The 23,630-nt window shown below is 37.1% G+C and overlaps 1 protein-coding gene across 1 annotated transcript; it reads right to left on the reverse strand.

The window, feature by feature from the left end:
* Positions 1 to 78: 78 nt before the first annotated feature.
* On the reverse strand, positions 79 to 16,034 carry LOC127858733 (UPF0449 protein C19orf25 homolog). The gene is made up of 2 exons (XM_052395977.1): positions 15,826 to 16,034; positions 79 to 358 (listed from the first exon to the last, which is right to left on the reverse strand). Exons 1-2 carry the CDS (start codon positions 15,938 to 15,940, stop codon positions 93 to 95), a joined length of 381 nt encoding a protein of 126 aa, XP_052251937.1. The 5' UTR covers positions 15,941 to 16,034; the 3' UTR covers positions 79 to 92.
* Positions 16,035 to 23,630: the final 7,596 nt, after the last annotated feature.

Consider the following 23,630-nt stretch of genomic DNA (forward strand, 5'->3'; position numbering starts at 1 on the left):
TTTTTCAAAAGACTAAGTATGAAGTCAACTGGAAAACTAAATAAAATATCTACATAAACATGAACCAAACAAAAAAAGTAAATATAATGAATTTATTTTTTAGTTTTTGACATAACATGTTCAGCAGCTGCCCGAAGTTCTTCAATCGATAGTGATACCTCTTCACCAAGCTTTTCTAATTGTTGATATTGTTCATTTAACTTTTGTGGTTCGTAAGTTAATTGGTTGTGTAAATGCACTAACTGTCGGACCTTCTCATACGTAAAGTTCACCAGTGCAGGGTCTGTTTTGTTTGTCTCTTCTGATCTCTCACTGTTTGCAGGATCTTCCTTCACGTTAGGGATGGCAGCAACTTGCTCTAAAAAAGATGTAAAGGCAAATAAAAGCTTAAATTATAAAATGAACCATGTTTTGGGAAAACTGGGCTTAATGCGCACAAGTAAGATTGTTTTTCAGATTAGCCTGTGCAGACACTTTGCATCGCCTGGATTTTCTGTTGACAGCTTTGTTTAAACAAACATTTCCATAAAAGGCCAAAAGTCACTCACCTGAGATTCAAAGGAACTGACCTGTTCTGTGCAGCCCAAGATGTCATTAGAACAAAATGTTCTTACCAACTTTCATGACTAATGAACACCCTGGCAGCCACCTTTTTCAACAGACCAGATCCATTTTCATTTTCATACACATCCAAGATATCATTTAAACAAATAAACAGACAAAGTTTCATGAAGATTTATAAGTCCATATTAGGAAAAATGACCCGCCCACTGGTGGCCATGTTTTTCAAGCAACTGGAACCATTTTCGAACTTGTCAAAAATATCAGTGGGACAAATCTTCTGACAAACTTTCATGATGAACGTACAATAAATACGGCTTCTAGAGTGTTAACAAGGTTTAGCTATATAAGGAAAATGCCACGCCCCCTTGGCGGCCATGTTTTTCCACCAACCGGAACCATTGTCAAACTCATCCAAGATATCATTGGGACAAATCATCTGACCAAGTTTCATGATGATCGGACAATAAATGTGGCCTCTAGAGTGTTAACAAGGTCAAAAGCATGATATATACCCATATTAGGAAAAATGCCCCGCCCCCTGGTGGCCATGTCTTTTCAGCAACCGAAACTATTTTCAAACTCATCCAAGATGTCATTATCACAAATCTTCTGACCAAGTTTCATGAAGATCGGAAAATAAATGTGGCCTCTAGAGTGTTAACAAGGTTTTACTATAGCCATATAAAGAAAATGCCTCCCCCAGGCGTCCATGTTTTTCAACCAACAGGCATCATTTTTCAACTTTTCCAAGATATTATTGGGATGAATCTTCTAACCAAGTTTCATGAATATCGGACAATAAATGTGGACTCTAAAGTGTTAACAAGATTTTACTCTAGCCATATATAGCCATATAAGGAAAAATGCCCCGCCCCTTGGCAGCCATGTTTTTCAAGCAAACGTAACCATTTTCGAACTCATCCAAGGTATCATTGAGACCAATCTTCTGACCAAATTTCATGAAGATTGGACAATAAATGTGGCCTCTAGAGTGTTAACAAGGTTATACTATAGCCATATAATGAAAAATGCCCCGCCCCTCATGAAGATTGGACAATAAATGTGGCCTCTAGTGTAAACAAGGTTTTACTATAGCCATATAAGGAAAACTGCCCCGCCCCCTGGCGGCTATGTTTTTTCACCGATCTGGACCATTTTCGAACTCGTCCGAGATATCAATGTATAACGAAAGGATTCGTAGTCGAAATAGATGCTTTGCGTATTTTCACTGCTACAGTATAATTACCTCCCTGAGTTTTAAATTTGCCAGGTAAACAATATGAAATTGTAACTTGTTATTCATAAAGTTAGTTAATTGTATAGCTAAAAATAATGTATAAAGCATTTAAAGAGTATTTGATATTTAAGGAATGTTTTAAGTAAACTCCTGCGTATATATTCGGCTAGTTTCTGTGTAAGTGAAGGAGAAATGCTGATCGGTAATCTCCGTAGAGCACGGAGGGAATTCGGAAACGTCGGTAGTTTCCGGATCGTGCCTTTCTGTTGGCTAGGTGGCGCTCTGTTCGCCAGTATATAAAGGCTTGCAAATAGACAAGTTAGGGAGTCCTCCGGTGTATGCGAGCGGATCAACATCTGAAGAAAAGGGACGTTACCCTAAAAGAACAGTATTCTGGAGCAGTTGGGTATTTACGTTGGCTTCAAGCTTTAAACGGTGCTGCCCGGGCTGCAGAGTTCCTGTTTCTTGGAGAGGGTCTTCAGAGGGTTGGAATCTACGGACGTCGTACAAGGCAGTGACGGAAGCTTCACCTAAGGCCTTGGGGTGACGTGAGCCAGTGTCTTCGCGGAAGCCAGTAGCCTCACGGAGGCGGTGACATGTAGCTTCACGGACGCTGGAGGATTCGTGGAAGGAACATCGGCATTGTGAGGCCGCGCACAGCGCTCGGTGGTGGCCTCAGGAAATCGGTCGAAGGCATCGATTCCCCTCTTTTGGTCGCATTGTATATATTTAAGGCGACTCAATTACTCTTCATTTTCCAATCATAAGGCAGGTAGCCTGAGAAAAATTAGTTTTTATTAATTGTTATTTGTAATCGGCCTTCCGAGGGTTTCGGAAGGCACATCGTCATTGTGAGGCCGCGCACATAGCGCTCGGTGGCGGCCTCAGGTAGTCGGCGGTCGCGCTACATATTTGGTGGCAGCGGTGGAATCGGGTACAGAAACCTATCGACAGTTTTAACCTGTCAAGCCCAGGCCTCAAAATGGCTCAAGGTGGTGACGCAAGTCTTCTTGAAGCAATGGAGCGGTTGAAGCGAGAAAATGAAGCCCTCGTTGCAAAGTGTGAAATGTTGACTTTGGAGAAGGAAATTGATACATAAGAGTGTGACAAAATCCGGAATGGCTTGTATACTCCTGTTCCTGAAAGAGAGACGCCTGTGTCTCAATCAAATCCAAATGATTTTGAAGGAAACGTCACATTGAAGAAGACTCCATTGAAACCTTTGAGTATTGTGAAGGAAGCTACGTATGATGGTCAATCATCGTGGCGAGATTATAGAGCGCACTTTGAGATGTGCGCTGTGATTAATCAATGGGAATACAACGACAAGGGATTGCATTTGGCAGTGTCGTTGCGTGGCCAAGCGCAAGGGGTATTGGAAAACCTTGCACACAATTCCAGAGATTATGATTCACTGTTGCAAGCCCTAGAAGAACGTTTTGCGCCTCCTAACCAGACGGAACTGTACAGAGTGCAGTTACGTGATCGCAGGCAAAAAGTATCGGAGACGTTGGGAGAGCTGGGGCAAGACATTCGAAGATTAAACAACCTGGCATACCCCTTTGCACCGGCAGACCTGAAAGAAACATTGGCCAAAGATCAGTTTCTTGATGCTCTTCAAAGTGCGGACATGAGACTACGCATCAAGCAGGCCCGACCAGTAAGCCTCAATGATGCCATCATGCACGCTGTGGAGCTCGAAGCCTTTAATCGGACAGAAAGAGCAAAGTCCGACGGCCATGTGTCTGCGGTAGGTACAGATGGCAATTAGCCAATGAAGCAACTCGATGAGCTTCAAAAGATGGTTGACATGCTCAGCAAACAACTAAATCAGTTCATGGGCACCGCAGAAACTTCAAAACCCAGATATGGTTCAAGGCCAAGCGTCATGGAACGACGGTGTTATACCTGCGGCTCGAAGTTTCACGTGAGGAGGCAGTGTCCTAATAATCGACATGGGCCTCGCGACAAAGAAAGGACGACTTCAGAAAAGTCAAGTGTCTTTGACGCAAATGCCTCTTTGCGGGAAAGGTCGTCATTGAAGCCTTTAAAGGTTGCTGGTGCAACAGTGTTTGAAAGCCATGATTCTCCATCAGCCCATGCAGAATGTTGCTGTTCCTCGTCAAAACAGATTAAGAAGCTGGGTATGATAATGGAGGCTGTGTGTTTTTGGTTCAGTACGAACCATGTTAAGTAGTGAGTAGATTTTTTTTTTGGCACTGATGTTGATACATTTATTATCTCAAGAAGAGATTCGCTATTGCATTGTGTACGATAGCTCTTGTTGAAGTTTGCTTGTGTACAGTTTTTGGATTAGTTGTAGTGTTTGATTGTATTAGTTTTGTATATTGGAATCATGAGGGGACTCATGTCAAATCGGAGGCGTGGGTAATATAACGAAAGGATTCGTAGTCGAAATAGATGCTTTGCGTATTTTCACTGCTACAGTATAATTACCTCCCTTAGTTTTAAATTTGCCAGGTAAACAATATGAAATTGTAACTTGTTATTCATAAAGTTAGTTAATTGTATAGCTAAAAATAATGTATAAAGCATTTAAAGAGTATTTGATATTTAAGGAAAGTTTTAAGTAAACTCCTGCGTATATATTCGGCTAGTTTCTGTGTAAGTGAAGGAGAAATGCTGATCGGTAATCTCCGTAGAGCGCGGAGGGAATTCGGAAACGTCGGTAGTTTCCGGATCGTGCCTTTCCGTTGGCTAGGTGGCGCTCTGTTCGCCAGTATATAAAGGCTTGCAAATAGACAAGTAAGGGAGTCCTCCGGTGTTTGCGAGCGGATCAACATCTGAAGAAAAGGGACGTTACCCTAAAAGAACAGTATTCTGGAGCAGTTGGGTATTTACGTTGGCTTCAAGCTTTAAACGGTGCTGCCCGGGCTGCAGAGTTCCTGTTTCTTGGAGAGGGTCTTCAGAGGGTTGGAATCTACGGACGTCGTACAAGGCAGTGACGGAAGCTTCACCTAAGGCCTTGGGGTGACGTGAGCCAGTGTCTTCGCGGAAGCCAGTAGCCTCATGGAGGCGGTGACATGTAGCTTCACGGACGCCGGAGGATTCGTGGAAGGAACATCGGCATTGTGAGGCCGCGCACATAGCGCTCGGTGGTGGCCTCAGGAAAATCGGTCGAAGGCATCTATTCCCCTCTTTTGGTCGCATTGTATATATTTAAGGCGACTCAATTACTCTTCATTTTCCAATCATAAGGCAGGTAGCCTGAGAAAAATTAGTTTTTATTAATTGTTATTTGTAATTGGCCTTCCGAGGGTTTCGGAAGGCACATCGTCATTGTGAGGCCGCGCACATAGCGCTCGGTGGCGGCCTCAGGTAGTCGGCGGCTCGCGCTACAAATGAAACCAATGTTTTGACCAAGTTTCATGATGATTGGGCAAAAATTGTGACTTCTAGAGTGTTCACAAGGTTTCTCTATAGCCATGTAAGGAATACTGCCCCGCCCCCTGGTGGCCATGTTTTTCAACTGACCGTTACCATTTTTGAACTCAACCAACATATCATTTAGACAAACATTTTGACAAAGTAACATGAAGATTGGGCATCAAATGTGACTTCTACAGTGTTCACAAGGTTTTTCTGGTTTTTTTTTACCTAGTGACCTAGTTTTTGACCCAGCATGACCCAGTTTCGAACTCAGTCGAGGTATCAATGGGACAAATGTTCTGACCAAATTTCATGAAGATCAGACAATAAATGTGGCCTCTAGAGTGTTCACAAGGCAAAATGTTGACGATGCACGACGGACAAAAGGCCATCACAAAAGCTCACCATGAACACGTTGTGCTCTGGTGAGCTAAAAACGGAGTCTGTGATTAGCCTGTGCAGACTGAACAGGCTTATCTAGGATGGCACTTTGCAAATGAATTAAGCTCAGTTTTACCAGAATTAGACTCAAATTGCTGCAAATTAAACATAACGAGCACTTGCTTGCGTACAATATTGCTCAAGCAAAATTACAATAACCAAACATAAAATATTTATTGAGGACAATATTTAATGGATATTTGGGGGTTCTGATGCATTGCACCATAAGAGAACAAGAGCTGTCGGTAGGACAGCATGCTCGACTTTTCTCAGTCTTTATAGAGTAATAAATGCTTGATATTGAAGCAAAATGAGTATTAAGAAAGACAGCATTGAACTATTTTCATTAGTGACAGTAAATAAACAAGATATGTGTTTGTCAGAAACACAATGCCCCTTATAAAGCCCCTTTGAAATAAAATTACAATATATCATTTGGCAGGTTTAGAAATTATCTCCCTTGTTAAAGTTTCAGTTCAAATGCTATATGCCACCCTACCGGGGGCATAACAAGAACTATCAGAGGACAGCACGCTCGACTATTCGAGTGCTTGACAGTATAACGAAAGCCATCATGGGGAAATTGTTCATATTCAATAATTTAAAAGACGATCTTTCAAAATTAAAAAAAGGGGAAAAAAGTATTTATTTTTTTTTTTGGGGGGGGGGGGGGGGTAGGGGAGAGTTGAGAGGGGGGGTATAATGTGGGGTGGGGTCATTTATTAGATGATCTTTCAAAAATAAAAAAGGAAAAAAATAATTTTTTTGTGGGGGGAGGGGGGGGCAGGGATTCTGGGTTGGGGCGTGGGGTATTGTTTGGGTGGAATCCATTGTGGTATTCAGGTAAGTGTTGTTTTGTCAAAGTACATGTATTAATAAAATCTGATCATAAATAATTCTTACAAAATGCTTGATACAGTTGTCTGCTCTTGTTTATAGATTGGGGTCATGTTGGTAAAGAAGTTTGCAAAATATGAAAGCAATATGTCAAGAGACATTGAAAATGTTTGAGGTGGTAAGCAAACTTTAACATAGCTTTATCAATAATATGCATATTCTAAGTGGAAAAGGGGCCATAATTATTAAAAAATGCTTGATAGAGTTGTCTGCTCTTGTGTATAGGTTGGGGTCATGTTGGTAAAGAAGTATGCAAAATATGAAAGCAATATGTCAAGGGACATTGAAAATTAAATATTTGGGGTATTATGCAAACTTTAACATTTGCTGCATATTCTAAGTGGAAAAGGGGCCAATATTATTACAAAATGCTTGATAGAGTTGTCTGCTCTTGTTTATAGGTTGGGGATATGTTGTTAAAGAAGTATGCAAAATATGAAAGCAATATGTCAAGGGACATTGAAAATATTTGGGGTAGTACGCAAACTTTAACATTTGCACGCAAATGCTAACACCGGGGTGAGTAGGATAGCTCCACTATATATATTTCATATATAATAGTCGAGCTAAAAATGAAGTAAGGTTAAAATCAACTGTAGACATTATTTACAACTTGTGACCTGAGAATTAATAGGGGTCACCTGCCAGCGTAAGCGTTCTTGAGTTATCATCCGGAAACCATTTTTCTGTTTAGAGTCACTGTGACCTTGACCTAGTGACCTGAAAATCAATAGGGGTCATCTGCGAGTCATGATCAATGTACCTATGAAGTTTCATGATCCTAGGTGTAAGTGTTCTTGAGTTATCATCCGGAAACCGTTATACTATTTCGAGTCACTTTGACCTTGACCTTTGACCTAGTGACCTCAAAATCAATTGCGGTCATCTGCCAGTCATGAGCAATGTACCTATGAAGTTTCATGATCCTAGGCCTAAGCGTTCTTGAGTTATCATCCTGAAACCATCTGGTGGACGGACGGACCGACCTACCAACCTACCGACACGTGCAAAACAATATACCCCCTCTTCTTCAAAGGGGGGCATAATTAAATATTATTTAATGGATCTAAACACATAATTTAACAAAATATTCAAAGTTACTTAGTAAAAAAAAATGGCCATAATTCCGTCAAAATGCCAACCAGAGTTATGCAACTTGTCCTGTACAGTCCCCTTATGATAGTTAGCTTGTGTTCCAGGAGAACAGTGGATCAAAACACAAAACTTAACCAAAATTTTTTTTTTAAGTATAAAAGGGGCCATAACTTTGCCTGCAGGGTCCCCTTATGATAATTAGTGAGTGTTGCAGGTAAAAACGCAATAACTTTGATACTTTGGGAATAAAGTGGACCTAAACACAAAACTTAACAAAATTTTCTATTTTCTTTAGTATAAAAGGGGCCATAACTCTGTCAAAATGCCAGTCAGAGTAACATAACTTTGCCTGCACAGTCCCCTTATGATAATTAGTAAGTGTTGCAAGTATGAAAGCAATAGCTTTGATACTGTTGGAATAAAGTGGACCTAAACACAAAACTTAACCCAATTTTCTAAGTATAAAAAGGGAACATAATTCTGTCAAAATGCCAGCCAGACTAATCTCACTTTGCCTGCTCAGTCCCCTCATGATAGTAAGTGTAGCAAGTTTGAATGCAATAACTAACAAGAGGGCCAAGATGGCCCTAATTCGCTCACCTTTTTTTTTACAAGGCCTTGTTCATTGCTTTGTTGAAAATTCAGTACTCTAGAGCATATTAGATTGGTTCTCTGCTGTTTACTTTTGCAGTGTGAGCATATGATTAATTCTGATTGAGTACTGTCTATTTGCATGGGTTTTTTGCATGCAAATATTTGCAAGTATTCTAATCCTACATGTGTTGACAAGGTTTTTGTAAGATTTGGACCTCGTGACCACGATTTTGACCCCACATGACCCAATGTCAAACTTTGCCTAGATATCATCAAGAAAAACATCCTTGTCAAGTATCATCATTATTGGACCAAAACAATGGCCTCTAGTGTGTTAACAAGGTTTTTGTAAGATAAGACGCCATGACCTTGATTTTGTCACCACATTATCTAGAGTCCGTGACGGACCGGAACCATTTTCAAACTCAACTCTTGTATCTAGAAAAAAAATGTTCTGACCAAATATCATTGTGCCTTCTAGAGTGTTCACAAGGTTTCTCTATAGCCAAATAAGGAAAACTGCCCCGCCCACTGGTGGCCATGTTTTTCAATGGACCAGAACCACTTTTGAACTCAACCAACATATCATTAAGACAAACATTTTGACAAAGTTACATGAAGATTGCACATGAAATGTGACTTCTCCAGTGTTTACAAGGTTTTTCTTTTTTTGACCTTGTGACCTAGTTTTTGACCCTGCATGACCCAGTTTCCAACTCGATCGAGGTATCATCGGGACAAATCTTCTGACCAAGTTTCATGTAGATCAGACAAGAAATGTTGCCTCTAGAGTGTTTACAAGGTTCCTCTATAGCCAAATAAGGAAAATTGCCCCGCCCACTGGCGGCCATGTTTTCAATGGACCGAAACTACTTTTGAACTCAACCAACATATCATTAAGACAAAAATTTTGACAAAGTAACATGAAGATTGGGCATGAAATGTGACTCCTACAGTGTTTACAAGGTTTTCTTTTTCTGACCTAGTGACCTAGTTTTTGACCACGCATGACCCAGTTTCAAACTCAATCAAGGAATCATTAGGACAAATCTTCTGACCACGTTTCATGAAGATAGGACAAGAAATGTGCCCTCTAGAGTGTTTACAATGTTTCTCTATAGCCAAATAAGGAAAACTGCAACGCCCACTGGGGGCCATGTTTTTTAACAAACTGGAACCACTTTTGAACTCAACCAACATATCATTAAGACAGCAATTTTGACAAAGTAACATGAAGATTGGCCATAAAATGTGACTTCTGCAGTGTTTACAAGGTTTTTCTTTTTTTGACCTAGTGACCTAGTTTTTGACCCAGCATAACCCAGTTTCGAACTCGATCAAGGTATCATTGGGACAAACCTTCTGACCAAGTTTCATGACGATCGGACAAGAAATGTGGCCTCTAGAGTGTTTTCAAGGTTTCTCTTTAGCCAAATAAGGAAGACTGCCCCGCCCACTGGCGACCACGTTTTTTAAGAAACCGGATTCACTTTTGAACTCAACCAACATAACATTAAGACAAACATTTTGACAAAGTAACATGAAGACTTGGCATGAAAGGTGACTTCTACAGTGTTTACAATGTTTTTCTTTTTTTGACCTAGTGACCTAGTTTTTGACCCTGCATGACCCAGTTTTGAACTCGACCAAGGTATTATTGGGACAAAGCTTCTGACCAAGTTTCATGAAGATCGAACAAGAAATGTTGCCTCTACAATGTTTTCAAGGTTTCTCTATAGCCAAATAAGGAAAATTGCCAAGCCCACTGGCGGCCATGTTTTTCAACTGACCGAAACCACTTTTGAACTCAACCAACATATCATTGCGACAAACATTTTGACAAAGTAACATGAAGATTGGGCATGAAATGTGCCTCCTACAGTGTTTACAAGGTTTTTCTTTTTTCTGACCTAGTGACCTAGTTTTTGACCACCGTGACCCAGTTTCAAACTCTATCAAGGAATCATTAGGACAAATCTTCTGACCACGTTTCATGAAGATCGGACAAGAAATGTGCCCTCTAGAGTGTTTACAAGGTTTCTCTATAGCCAACTAAGGAAAACTGCAACGCCCACTGGCGGCCATGTTTTTTAAACAAACTGGAACAATTTTTGAACTCAACCAACATATCATTAAGACAGCAATTTTAACAAAGTCACATGAAGATTGGCCATAAAATGTGACTTCTGCAGTGTTTACAAGGTTTTTCTTTTTTTGACCTAGTGACCTAGTTTTTGACCCAGCATGACCCAGTTTCGAACTCGATCCAGGAATCATTTGGACAAATTTTCTGTCCAAGTTTCATGAAGATCGGACAAGAAATATGGCCTCTAGAGTGTTTACAAGGTTTTTCTAAAGCCAAATAAGGAAAACTGCCCCGCCCACTGGCGACCATGTTTTTTAACAGACCGGATTCACTTTTGAACTCAACCAACATATCATTAAAACAAACATTTTGACAAAGTAACATAAAGAAGTGCATGAAAGGTGACTTCTACAGTGTTTACAATGTTTTTCTTTTTTTGACCTAGTGATCTAATTTTGACCCCGCATGACCCAGTTTGGAACTCGACCAAGATATTATTGGGACAACGCTTCTGACCAAGTTTCATGAAGATTGGACAAGAAATGTGGCCTCTAGAATGTTTACAAGGTTTCTCTATCGCCAAATAAGGAAAACTGCCTAGCCCACTGGCGGCCATGTTTTTCAACTGACTGGAACCACTTTTGAACTCAACCAACATATCATTAAGACAAACATTTTGACAAAGTAACATGAAGATTGGGCATGAAATGTGACTACAGTGTTTACAAGGTTTTTCTTTTTTTTGACCTAGTGACCTAGCTTTTGACCCAGCATCACCAAGTTTCGAACTCGACAGAGGTATCATTGAGACAAAGCTTTTGACCAAGTTTCATGAAGATCGGACCAGAAATGTGGCCTCCAGAGTGTTTACAAACAAATATGGACGAACGGACGGACGGACGACGGACAAAGACCGATCACAAAAGCTCACCAGAGCAATCAGGTGAGCTAAAAAGTGAACCTAAACACACAACTTAACCGGACGCTGACGCTGCTCATATGATGACATAAGCTCATAAATGTGTTCAAAAGAGTAATGCACCTTGACCTACACAATTGTCTTGTTGCTATAAAGAAGTATTCTAAGTTTGAGTTAAATATCTTTGATAGTTTTAAAGTTTTAGAAATATAAGGACATATTATATGTTAAAAGGGGCATAACTTTTAAAATATTGTTGACAGAGTTATCCAGCTTGACCTAAACAAGTGTCTTGTCTCCATAAGAAAGTAGTCCAAGTCTGAATTGATTATCTTTGATAGTATTAAAATTATTGAACTTATTAAAAAAAATAACCCGAAATTCTAATTTAAAAAGGGGCATAACTCTAAAAATAATGCTGAGAGTTATGCACCTTGATCTACACAATTGTCTTGTTGCCATAAAGAAGTATTCCAAGTTTGAGTTAATTATAGAAGTAATCCAAGTTTGATTTCATTATCGTTGATAGTGTTAAAAGTGATTTGACTTAATAAAAAACTTTAACCAACGCAGACGACGGGGCGAGTAGTGTAGCTCTCATTTTTCTTCAAAAAGACAAGCAAAAAATCAGTCTTACACTATTAACACAATAATTTTGAAATTTATGAACGAACTGTATGTATATTCAGGTATGTCTTAATAACACCTTATAGATGGCATGTTTCAACATATTTTGTTTTTCAAATGCATCAAATACTGTCTGTGGCTTATATTTACACACACATTTATGCTGCAATAACTTTCAAAGTATCATTTTCTAATACTTGCTCAGAATTTATGACACAACTTTCTGTTTCTGTAATGCATTGTTTTCAATTACTAATTACCACCTGCTTGCTGGTCTTATAATGGAGACATATAATGCGACGTGAGAAATATATGTGCTGGGAAATCTCATTGCCTAAGGGCCATTATTTTCTGAAAACCATTAAGTTCAAATTTTCGTTATATGGGATAAGACACCACATATCAACTTGTTTTAATCAAAAACAAGAGGGCCTGAAAGGCCAAATGTCGCTAACCTGAGATCCAAAGGAACTGACCTGTTCTGTGCAAGCCAATTAGATATCATAAGAACAAATGTTCTGACCAAGTTTCATGAAGAGTACCTTATAAATGTTACTTATAGAGTGAAATGTTTTTCAACAGACCTGAACCATTTTCAATTTGATCCAAAATATCTTACAAAGATAACAAATGTTCTGACCAAGTTTCATGAAGATTGGACAATAAATGTGACTTTAAGAGTGTTAACAAATTTTAACTGTAGCTATATTAGGAAAAATGTTTTTCAACCAACCGGTACCATTTTTTGAACTTGTCCAAAATAACATTGGGATAAATCTTCTGACCAAGTTTCATGCTTTAAAGGAAGCATAATTATTCCTTTGAGGGTTTGTGGACTCGTGTTAATGGTATCCTGACTTTACCCTTGTCTCAATCAGCATGAACTTGAATTTACCCTTTTAAAGGAAGCATCATTATTCCTTTGGGGGTTTGTGGACTCGTGGTAATGGTATCCTGACGTTACCCTTGTCTCTGTCTCTGTTTTGTCTCTGGTTTGTCTTGCCGATCTTTCAAATCTATGGTAACTGTGCATGTTTTTTGTTTGTTTTACGTAGTACTTATTGTTTAAGTTTTAGATTTTATTGTTTCATTAATTGTCCTATAGTTATACACATAGGGTAGTTTTATAGTTTCTTGTTGATCTTTCTAATCTAGGGTAACTGTGCATGTTTTTACGTAGTACTTATAGTATAATAGAGTAGTTTTATAGTATAATTGAGTAGTTTTGAACGATTTCTTTTGAAACAGTGTTGCAAAATGTATTCGTATCTGTGATACGTCAAATGTTCTTATGTAAAGCGCCTTTGAACGTGCACTCTTGCATGAAAAGGGCGCTATATAAATCCGGTATAATAATAATAATGAGAATCGGACAATAAATGTGGCCTCTAGAGTGTTAATCATGTTTTTCTATAGCCATAAACGGAAAATTGCCCAGACCCTTGGTGGCCATGTTTTTTAAACAACCAAAACCAGTTTCTAAATCAACCAAGATATCATAAAAACAGATATTCTGACCAAGTTTCATGAAGATTTGACAATAAGTGTGACTCTTAGAGTGTTAACAAGGTTTTCCTATAGCCATATAAGGAATAAAATGCCCCGCCCCCCCCACCAAACAAACCGAACCATTTTCGAACTCGTCCAATATATCATTTGCAGAAATCTTCTGATCAAATTTCATTAAGACCGCACAATAAATGTGGCCTCTAGAGTGTTAACAGGGCAAATAATGACCCCGGCGGCACAACAGACAAAAAGCGATCACAAATGAGCACATTGTTCTCAGGTCAGCTTAAAAACTTAAGTGTCTCACATAAGCTAAAATTTACGTAGAAAATGAATTTAAACCCAATTTAAACTCCTGAAACATTGATACCCTCTACATACAAGTTGTTATCATGTTCCGTTCTTTACACCTACAGTACATGTTTGTAGTGTCAAATGCTAAATGCTTTACCCAGGCCTTTTTAACGGTGGTTGCGCCGAGCTGCCATTTTGATTCTGCCATATTTAATGTAGAATTTATACAGATATGTAACATGTATTAGAAACTATTGCTACTATAATACATGTATACAGTCAAAATGAGAACCAGTCAGTCAATGAAAATGGCCGAAGTTACATTTATCAACAGAAGACCGTTGTTCTCTGGTCACCACTAAATACTAGATGGTTGGTCAGTTGGTAGTATTGCTACGTCTTTAACCCACCTAGTCGTTCACATAGAGTAAAAAAAGGCTCATTGCAGATTACTAGGCATAATATCATAAATAACCTCTATTGAATAAAACAGAATAAAATCTTATATATTTATTTAATTTCATGCCAATTTTAATCCAAGACTTTGTCAACGATAGTATTGTTGTTTACCCATGCATCTATCTCGTTCATTCAGTAAATCTGACAGTTAGTAGTACATTCATTGGGAGATATTTTAAATAAAGGTTGTCACGTTTATGCATTATTAACTGCTTTCTAAAGTTTAAAATACTTAAGTGCTAGGGAATTAAATTGCTGTATAATAAACTCAATAAACCAATTATTGAGTTTATTGGAAAAGTTTGGCATATTTTTAGGGAAAATTTTGGTCAGATTTTTGGAAAAAAATGTGTTGTTTCTTTTGCTGTTTGGAAACAGATTTTTTTCACATTTTGTGATTGGAAAACAGCCTGTTAGAGGCTGTAATTTTGGGTAAAAAAGTCACTTCATAAATTCTAATACATTTTATGCTGCTGGTTTGTTGCCTGTCTATTTAGTTCAGCAGTGCATTCCTTTAAATATCCAGTCATATATTTAGTTTCTCTGACCATCATATTAAGACACGCTGGAAGAATTGCTTAGAAATTTGATATACAGTCAAGTAACCATTTCAGGATCCGATCAGTAGCGTAATAAAGTTGTTCTGGTGAAAAGCAATACATGTTTTGAAACTTCTTTTACGCCAGTTTGATTGAATATTACATTTGCTTACTGTTTCAGCGCTTAGTCTTATTTTTAAGCACAGGCAAAATGTATTTGTGATACCTTTTTTTCGCCTCAGAATTAATGCATTAACGGATCAGTTGTAGCCATAACGGATCACGTGATTGAAACCATTCAGGAGGGCATCTAACACGCTATTTGAACTGTTGAAACATAAACTGTGTTGTTTACAATGACCAAGTTACATTTCCAGTTATAAATATATTCATTTTTTGTAATGAATTGTTTTCTATATGGTATCTTCACTTTATGCATGACGTTCTTGTGTGAATTATCTGTTGAAAATCCTAAATAGATCAAAAGATATGCCTGGCATCTTATAAACCATGTAAATTGTTTGAATCATATCTAATATAATCCATATTGAACATGGAACATAAATAAAATATTAATATCAAGATCATTTATTGAAAGAATCAACAAGATTTGCATATACACATGTATTTTAATATACTATATTATCAATACGCATATCATCACATTTGATCCGTTATTGCCCTAATTCTTCATTTCATTTAAGGTGTTGCAAAATCTTAAACATGAATCAAAACTGAAATGGACTTTTTCAGGCAGAAAGACTACTAAATGGCCTTTAAATTAAATTGTTAACTTCTTACTTTCCAACAGTTATAGCATGTGGCCGCAAATAATGTTCAACCTCGATTTGGAAACTAGACGGAAGTAAACAAAGTTGTATATACATGTCAACAAAAAAATACCGAAATGTTTGACAAAGAGTAGCTCCAATTACGACTCAATAAATGCGTTTTAATAAACAGGCCTTGAAGATGCTGCATGTGTGCAAAATCATCTAAAAATGTCAAATATTTATCGCGATACGTAGTCTTGAACATCAAAGTGATCCACTATGGGCAATGATCCGGTAATGGTAACTTGACTGTATTTCGTGATTTTAATTGAAAAAAGGGATATTTAAATTTATAAGAAAAACTTAAAAGTTGAAAATAGCATTCAGAACTAAATTCGGACCTGCAAAATGAGTGTGAAATACAACGTCGGTTTCTTGCGCGGACGAAAGATCTGCGAGAATTTGCTCTTTCGTTGGTGGTTTCGGTCTATCTTTGAAAGTCTGCGTCTTTCCCATTGTTTTGGGCGGAATAAGTCGAACAACGAGTAACTTTAACCAAAATTGTTTTTGTTTTTTACGTCAAAGCTATGTGGCAATAAAATGTCGTTGTAAAAATAGCTTATTTTCCTAAATCCCTACCCCTACGACTCGTAATTAATTGTAACCACCTGGCCTAGTGCAAGTTCGGAAGCCAATGTTAGCCTGGTAACAATATACATGATGTATATGTAAATATACATACCTGGGTTAACTTAACGCCTTTTGTGTGAAGCCGATGTGATCAGAGTGCATTCAATGAATTCACCTCCACTTTCGCAAATGAAAACACTTACTTCGTCAACTGACATAAACGCATTGTGGAACACCTTCAAGGATAGCTATTTCTCCATCATGGAGTAAATTATATCTTAAAGGGGTCTTTTTCAAAGATTTCGGCATGTTTTGAAGTTTGTAATTAAATGCTTTCTATTGATAAATGTAAACATTTGCTCTAAAAAGCTCCAGTAAAAATCAAGAATAAAATTAAACAAGAAACCTTCGGAGACGGGTGATGGTCCCCAAATTTTTTTTGTCACAATATTGCACTATATATTCAGATAAAAGGAAACGTCTTGAGGGCACAGTAGTTGGGGGGACAAGAATTTTTTATAGACAATTACAAAGGGCCATAACTCTGTGAAAAATCCGACCAGAACCCGCTGATAATATGCACATCTCCTCATGGTAGTGAAGCTTCATTGAATTCCGGTCATTAGTTGCTGAGAAATAGCCCGGACAAAAATTGTCCACCACGGACGGACACATGGACGGACAGACGAAGCAGCGACTATATGTTCCCCTCAATTAAATTTTAGCGGAGCATAAAAACGAAAACAGTAACCCTCAACAGGACTCGAACCACTGACCCATGGATACCTGGCGTAAAAAGTCTCCCACTTAGACCTCTCGACCATCCTTCCACATACAATTCAAGATGTGTTTTATACTATATATAAGTAATCCTCGTAGTTTCACAAAATATAACGACAACAATAGAACTCTCCAAATTATTCAACTGTTTCGCGTTGCAACGCTTTATAATTTTCAGGTTTTTAAATCGTCAAAAGATGCATATAATGGCTATATTAGAGTATGGTAAATGTTCAGTATTACTATTTGCTCACAAATATCATATCTAAATCGAAAATCTGCAAATCTGAAAAAAAAAATTAAATTTTGTCAATTTACCAAAACGTGAAAAGGCCCCCTTTAAAAACGTACATCAAGTAGAATCGACCAACCCAAAATCAAAGATCAAACGCATCTCAAGGAGGAAAAAGAAAGCATACAGAAAGGCTTAACTCAAAAACATACCCGAGGACATAACCAAGTATAAGCAACTGCAAGTAGAAACACAACAGGAATGCAAAAAGGCATATAACAACTATGTGAGAGACTTCGTCACCAGTGACAACAAGATATGTGTTTGTCAGAAACACTATGTCCCCTACTGCGCCGCTTTAAAGCTATATATTTGACCTTTGACCTTGAAGGATGACATTGACCTTGACTTTTCACCACTCAAAATGTGCAGCTCCATGAGATACACATGCATGCCGAATATGAAGTTGCTATCTTCAATATTGAAAAAGTTATGGCAAAAAGTTAAAATTGGAGCAAACACACAAACAAACAAACCAACCAACCAACAGACAGGCCAAAAACAATATGTCCCCCACTAAAGTGGTGGGGGACATTAAAACCTACAGAACAGCTATGTTGACGAGGTCTCAAAGTGTAACAGGCCATTTTCAGGTAGATCTATACTGAACCGCTTAACGAAACCTTTCCCAAAGCAAAATTGTAATCAAAGCACTGAAGTTGTTCGCTATTGCATAATCTTAGAGGCAACTCAGTTTTTAAAATTATTGTATAGCTTTTTATATTGCAAGTTTGAAATGAACACAACCCATTCAAATTTATAAAAAATGTGTCTTAAAGTACAGGTCGAGATGTGTGTGCACTGTTTATCCTCATATTTATCGTATAGAGATAACTTAAACAAAATAACAACAATATGTCTCTTTTTTTCGCAATTGGTTGCTGCACTGGCAGCCATCTTTAGAATAACAAGCCTAGAATCATGTACATGTTGTTTTATGTGTTTCTAATACTTCTTTTATTTTCTTAAAATTAGTGAGCAACAATTTTGCCGGCATGACAGACTTGTAATGCATCATGTCGTGTTGTGAGCCAGAATTGATTCATTTCTTAGGCCTAATTGATCCACAGTCTCCAATTTGTATTCTATGTTAAATTGGATTGAGTTGTTTCAATCTTTGAAAAAGCTAGTTGCCCTGTGTTTTTTTTTTAGCCCAACTGTAACCAACTTTTGAAATGGAGTTTCTTGGGCTTAAATCTACTGACCCAGGCTAACATGCAACCTGTAAGTTATTCATGATGTAAGATCTGACAGTGTATTGAACTCATTTAATTTGCAAGTCTGAAGACATTTAAGGGACCTTTTCACGTTTTGGTAAATTGACAAAATTAAACGATTTAATGATTTGGAGGGTTCTGTTGTTGTCGTTATATGTTTTCATACTACGAGGATTGCTTATATAAAGTATAAAATACATCTCTTAATGTATGAGCAAAGCTGGCCGAGTGGTCTAAAGATAGACTTTATTCCAGGGGTCAGTGGTTCGAGCCCAATTGAGGGTAACTTTTAATGTCTCTTTAATTTTATTCTTGCTTTTTTTTGTAATGGAGCTTTTAAGATCCAATGTTTACATTTATCAATATTAAGCATTTAATGACACATTGTGAAAAGGTCCCTTTTAGATGTTTACTAAAAATGCCACAAGGTAAAAATTTAGAACTCATTGGTTGTTAATTTGATTTAAAAGTTATTTTATTCATTTGCCTTGTCGGCGAGGTTACTTTGAAGTTATTATCACTTTTATCTTCTTTTTTTTCAAATCATTAATATAAACAATATTTAACCTTCATTTTGGGAAAAAGGGCTTAATGTATATGCATTTATTGTCATCCGGGTACCAGAGACTCTCTTTAAACGAAAAAAACCATAAAATCAGACAGTGCTGTCCTTGATTAGCTTGTTCGCATTGCCTGCATTGCACAGGCTAATCAATGTGCACAGGCTAATCTTGAACACCACTTATTTGACATGCATTAAGCCCCGTTTTCCCTGAAAGCAGCCAATATGTACAGATTTCAATAACAAACTGGCCAATGTCGTCGCAAAAGATGTTAAACACTATTGATTACATACACACACACACTGTCTGCAGTGTACCAGTGTTGAAGTTTAAACAGGCAGATGCAGTGGTTTTCGTTCTTAGAGTAGTTAAGAGCAGACCGACTTGCAACGCACCACACTAACATTAGCTGTTCGCAAACGAACAACTAAACACTATTCCAATTTGAAATCTAACTAAGTATATAACTAGTTTAATACGATTTTTTTTTATTTGAATTATTATTAAGATTAATATTACATACGTTTCTCCTGAGTCAGACGCCCAAAGACCACCTGTAAGCGATCCTGTGAGTATGAAATGAAGAACAGTAAAATGCAATATAGGGGTAGCTGAAAAACGCAGTCCAAAACAGAGGCCGCTGGAGGTCACTGTTACCGAGACAATATGCTCCACAAAGATCTCAAACTTGTGAATAAGTCAGTTAAGTTAAGCTTCTCTCGAATCCTTGATATTTGCGCGAAACAAAATAAAACCCGAAACTGCATGTTCCCAAAATGGCAAGACAAAAGCCCGTGTAAATTCAAACATTGAAGAGGCCTCTGAAACTGATGGGTAGCTAATCAAAGCATTTATTTTTAAACTTTTTTGTGAACCAACATTTTAACATTTAACTTTTTTACATGCCAGAGCTTTTTCCGCTGATTCTATAGCCAATTTGTTGTCGTAATTTCAATAGTAAACAAGTAGATTTCTCCAAATCCGATCCGAAAATTCACAATTGACGGTTTTACTTTCTGATGTTTTGAAAAAAAAGAACTGTTAAGGGTAGAAATAAAGCGTTTGGAAGTTGTAATATCCATAACTATCTATCTATCTTCGGATACTGTTGAACTCCCCTTTCGGATATTATTCAATTTATTGTATGCTTATGTTTAGAGTTTTCTGTTTTATGACAGTTTTATCAATGATAATTGTATTAAATGTTATAATATTTTTTGCAAATTTAAAGTAAATTACCAGACAGACAGCCAGCCAGCCAGCCAGGCATTACCCCTACAATTAAACAGGTATACGGTACACGGACATGTATAGCTCTTTAAAAGATATCATATTATATATAGCCTATGTATCGCCAGAAGGTTCACCAATTTATGAGCGAATGAATGCGAATAATGGTATCACTATTATTGACTCTAATATTTCTTCTTTAAGAGTACTTTATGCTGATGCATGTATATACCTAGCAGGAGATTTAAACGCACGCACAAAAAAATTATTAGATTATATACCTGATGATAATGTGGATAACATTTTAACATAGAGGTTGATTATAACACGGATCCCTTTGATCGCCCACGTAATAACAAAGACTCAGAACGATATAACAATTTTGGGAAAACACTCGTTGAACTGTGTTGTACGCAAGGTATGCATATTTTAAATGGGCGTAGCTACGATGATTTTTTAGGAAATTTTACATGTCTTACAAATAATGGCGCTAGTGTTGTTGACTACCATGTTGTATCCACTGAGCTATTTTCTCATATTACTTATTTTTGTGTGGAGATTAGGGATGAGTCTGATCATTTGCCTATTAGTTCTAAAATAGTTTTGGGGAAAAAGAAAATTATTCGTGCTAATTGCGGCAATCAACATTACTTTAATAACGGTAGCGAACACTTACCAAAAATAGAAAAGTATAAATGGAAAGACGCACACAAGCAAAATTTCATAAGAGTATTTGAAAACAGTTTTAACATTCAGCATGCGCAAATATTTGAAGCAATCGCGTGCACGGATATTGACGAAGCGATCGATAAAATTTTAAATTTGTACAAATACGCTGCATCCGATATGAAGGCTAATTATAAAACACACTATCTTAATAAAAATGACAATTCATTAAATCAACCGTGGTGGGATAGAGAATGCAACGCAGCTAAACAAACGAAGTACGCAGCATTACGAAGATTCCGTTTAAGTAATGATGCATCGGATTATCAATACTATATATCACTCCGTAGAGGGTTTAAAAATATGTGCTCGGACAAAAAACAAGCGTATCAAACGACGAAAAGAAACGAATTGGTTTTATCGCGTACTAAACCAAATTTGTTCTGGAAATTAATAAAAGGTAGTCATAAGACGAAAAACAAAGATTCTTGTAATATAGATCCATTTGCATGGTACGATTATTTAAAGGCCTTCTTTGTAAAGAAAATCAACCAAGTCTAATTGATATACAGCTAGAGGTTAACGAAACTGAAGATGATCAAGATCAAATTTTAAACTCAGAAATCACGAACGAAGAAATAATAAAAAGTATTTCAAAACTCAAAGATGGAAAATCGCAAGGGACCGATGGCCTTGGGGCAGAATTTTATAAAAGTACGATGCATATGATAAGTCCTTTACTTCGAGATTTATTTAATAAGATTCTAAATACAGGGCATTTTCCAAATATCTGGCGGGATAGTATAATTGTGCCGATATATAAGTCAGGCGCTACAGATGACCCCTCTAATTATAGAGGTATATCATTAATTAATGTAATGTATAAAATATTCTCCAATATCGTATACAACAGATTATGCAAATGGGCAGATTTTAACAATAAAATAGAAGAAGCACAAGCCGGTTTTCGCAAGGGATATTCAACCATTGATAATTTATTTACTCTTCAAAGCATGGTCCAAAAATATACGTGTAAACCTGGTGGTAGGTTTTATGTTCTATACGTAGACTTCCAAAAAGCATTTGATAGTTTGATTATTCATAAACTATTTACAACTATGTGTAAAAATGGGGTCAAGGGGAAGCTTTTTCAAGTATTAAAATCGATGTATTCAAATCTACGCGGATGTGTACGGGTAAATGATAAAAATGTCACGCAAAACTTCAATTGTAACATCGGCACTAGGCAAGGGGACGTAACCAGCACTATAATTTTTAATTTATACATGAACGAGTTGTCTACCTTTCTAAAATCTAAAGGTCATAGGGGTATTTTTTATCACCGAAGATATTTCAGACATTATTTGCATTCTTTTTGCCGATGACGTTGCGAGTTGCGCCGATACCGCGATCGAGCTACAATCACAATTGGACTCTATATCAGAATTTTGTGATAATACTGGTATGACAATTAATCAACAAAAGACTGAAATTATTGTTTTTAGAAATGGAGGTCCGCTAAGAGCATACGAACATTGGGTCTTAAAAAATAATCCCGTAAATGTCACATCTGTATATAAATACATGGGTCTTCTTTTTACACCCAAATTATCATGGAGGAAAGCGAAAGAAAAACTTGCAGCTCAAGCCCGAAAATCTATTTTTGCTATTAAATCATACCAAAGAAACTTTGGATATTTTTCATACACGGAATATTTTAAATTGTTTGATTCAATGGTTAAACCCATACTTACATATGGCTCTGAGATATATGGAATAGAATTCTCAGACATTCTCGAAAAAGTGCAAATCGAATGTTGTAAATATTTCCTTGGTGTAAATAAATCTGTAAATGATAGCATTGTATTAGGAGAATGTGGTAGATTACCTCTTTGTATAGAACATCATGTAAAATGCGTTAAATATTGGTGTAAATTGATAAGTATGACAGAGGATCGATATCCTAGAAACTGTTATATTATGTTAAAGCGGCATGACGAAATCGGAAGAACTAATTGGGTGACATCTGTAAAAAATATTTTGTACCGTTATGGATTTGGTTTTGTTTGGATAAGTCAAGAGATAGGAAATGTGGAATTATTCTTAATGTCATTTAAACAAAGATTGATTGATTGTAATACACAGAACTGGCTTGAAGCTCTTGGAAATTCACCAAGATGCGATACTTACAAACAGTTCAAATCTATGTTAAACCCAGAAAAGTATTTGTTTATCGATATACCATTTTATGTTCGAAAGTCAGTTGCTAGATTCCGTTGTTCAAGCCATAAATTAGCTATTGAAACTGGTCGACATTTAGGAATTTCAAGAGAAAACCGATTATGTACATATTGTTCAGTCGTTTTTAATAATATGTGTATTGAAGATGAGTTTCATGTATTTTTTAAATGTCCAAAATTCAACCAAGAAAGGCAAATGTATATCTTTTCATGGTACAATGGTGAACAAAATTTCTTAAATTTTTGCAATCTTATGCAAATCTCTGATGAAAGTAAACTTAAAAGCATAGCCTTTTTTGTAACTGAAATAATGAAAAAGAAAGATGTAGATCAAAATTGATGTTCAAACTTGATGTATCACAACTCAAAAAATAACATGCTGTTACTTATGTATGCTGTATTTTGGGCCGGTGGCCTTTATTTACAAATAAACTTTTGTCTTGTCTTGTCTTGTCTTGACAAGTCATTTTTCCACCCAAGACATATAAAATACACAGATAACACACTATCTTCTTCGCTACAGCTACATTCAATAAAATCTCACGGCGTGCGTGACTTCGCGAGAATCACGCCAAATTGATTTTGGAG

The sequence above is a fragment of the Dreissena polymorpha genome, chromosome 1, assembly GCF_020536995.1.
Source record: "Dreissena polymorpha isolate Duluth1 chromosome 1, UMN_Dpol_1.0, whole genome shotgun sequence".
Lineage (NCBI taxonomy): Eukaryota > Metazoa > Mollusca > Bivalvia > Myida > Dreissenidae > Dreissena > Dreissena polymorpha.

Bases quoted from the DNA above. Each gene is read 5' to 3' on its own strand.
- LOC127858733 (XM_052395977.1), bottom strand. From the start codon at position 15,940: ATGGGAAAGACGCAGACTTTCAAAGATAGACCGAAACCACCAACGAAA. The intron at 359-15,825 runs GTCCGAATTTAG...CATCTTTTTTAG, and splicing joins ATTTCACACTCATTTTGCAG to AGCAAGTTGCTGCCATCCCT.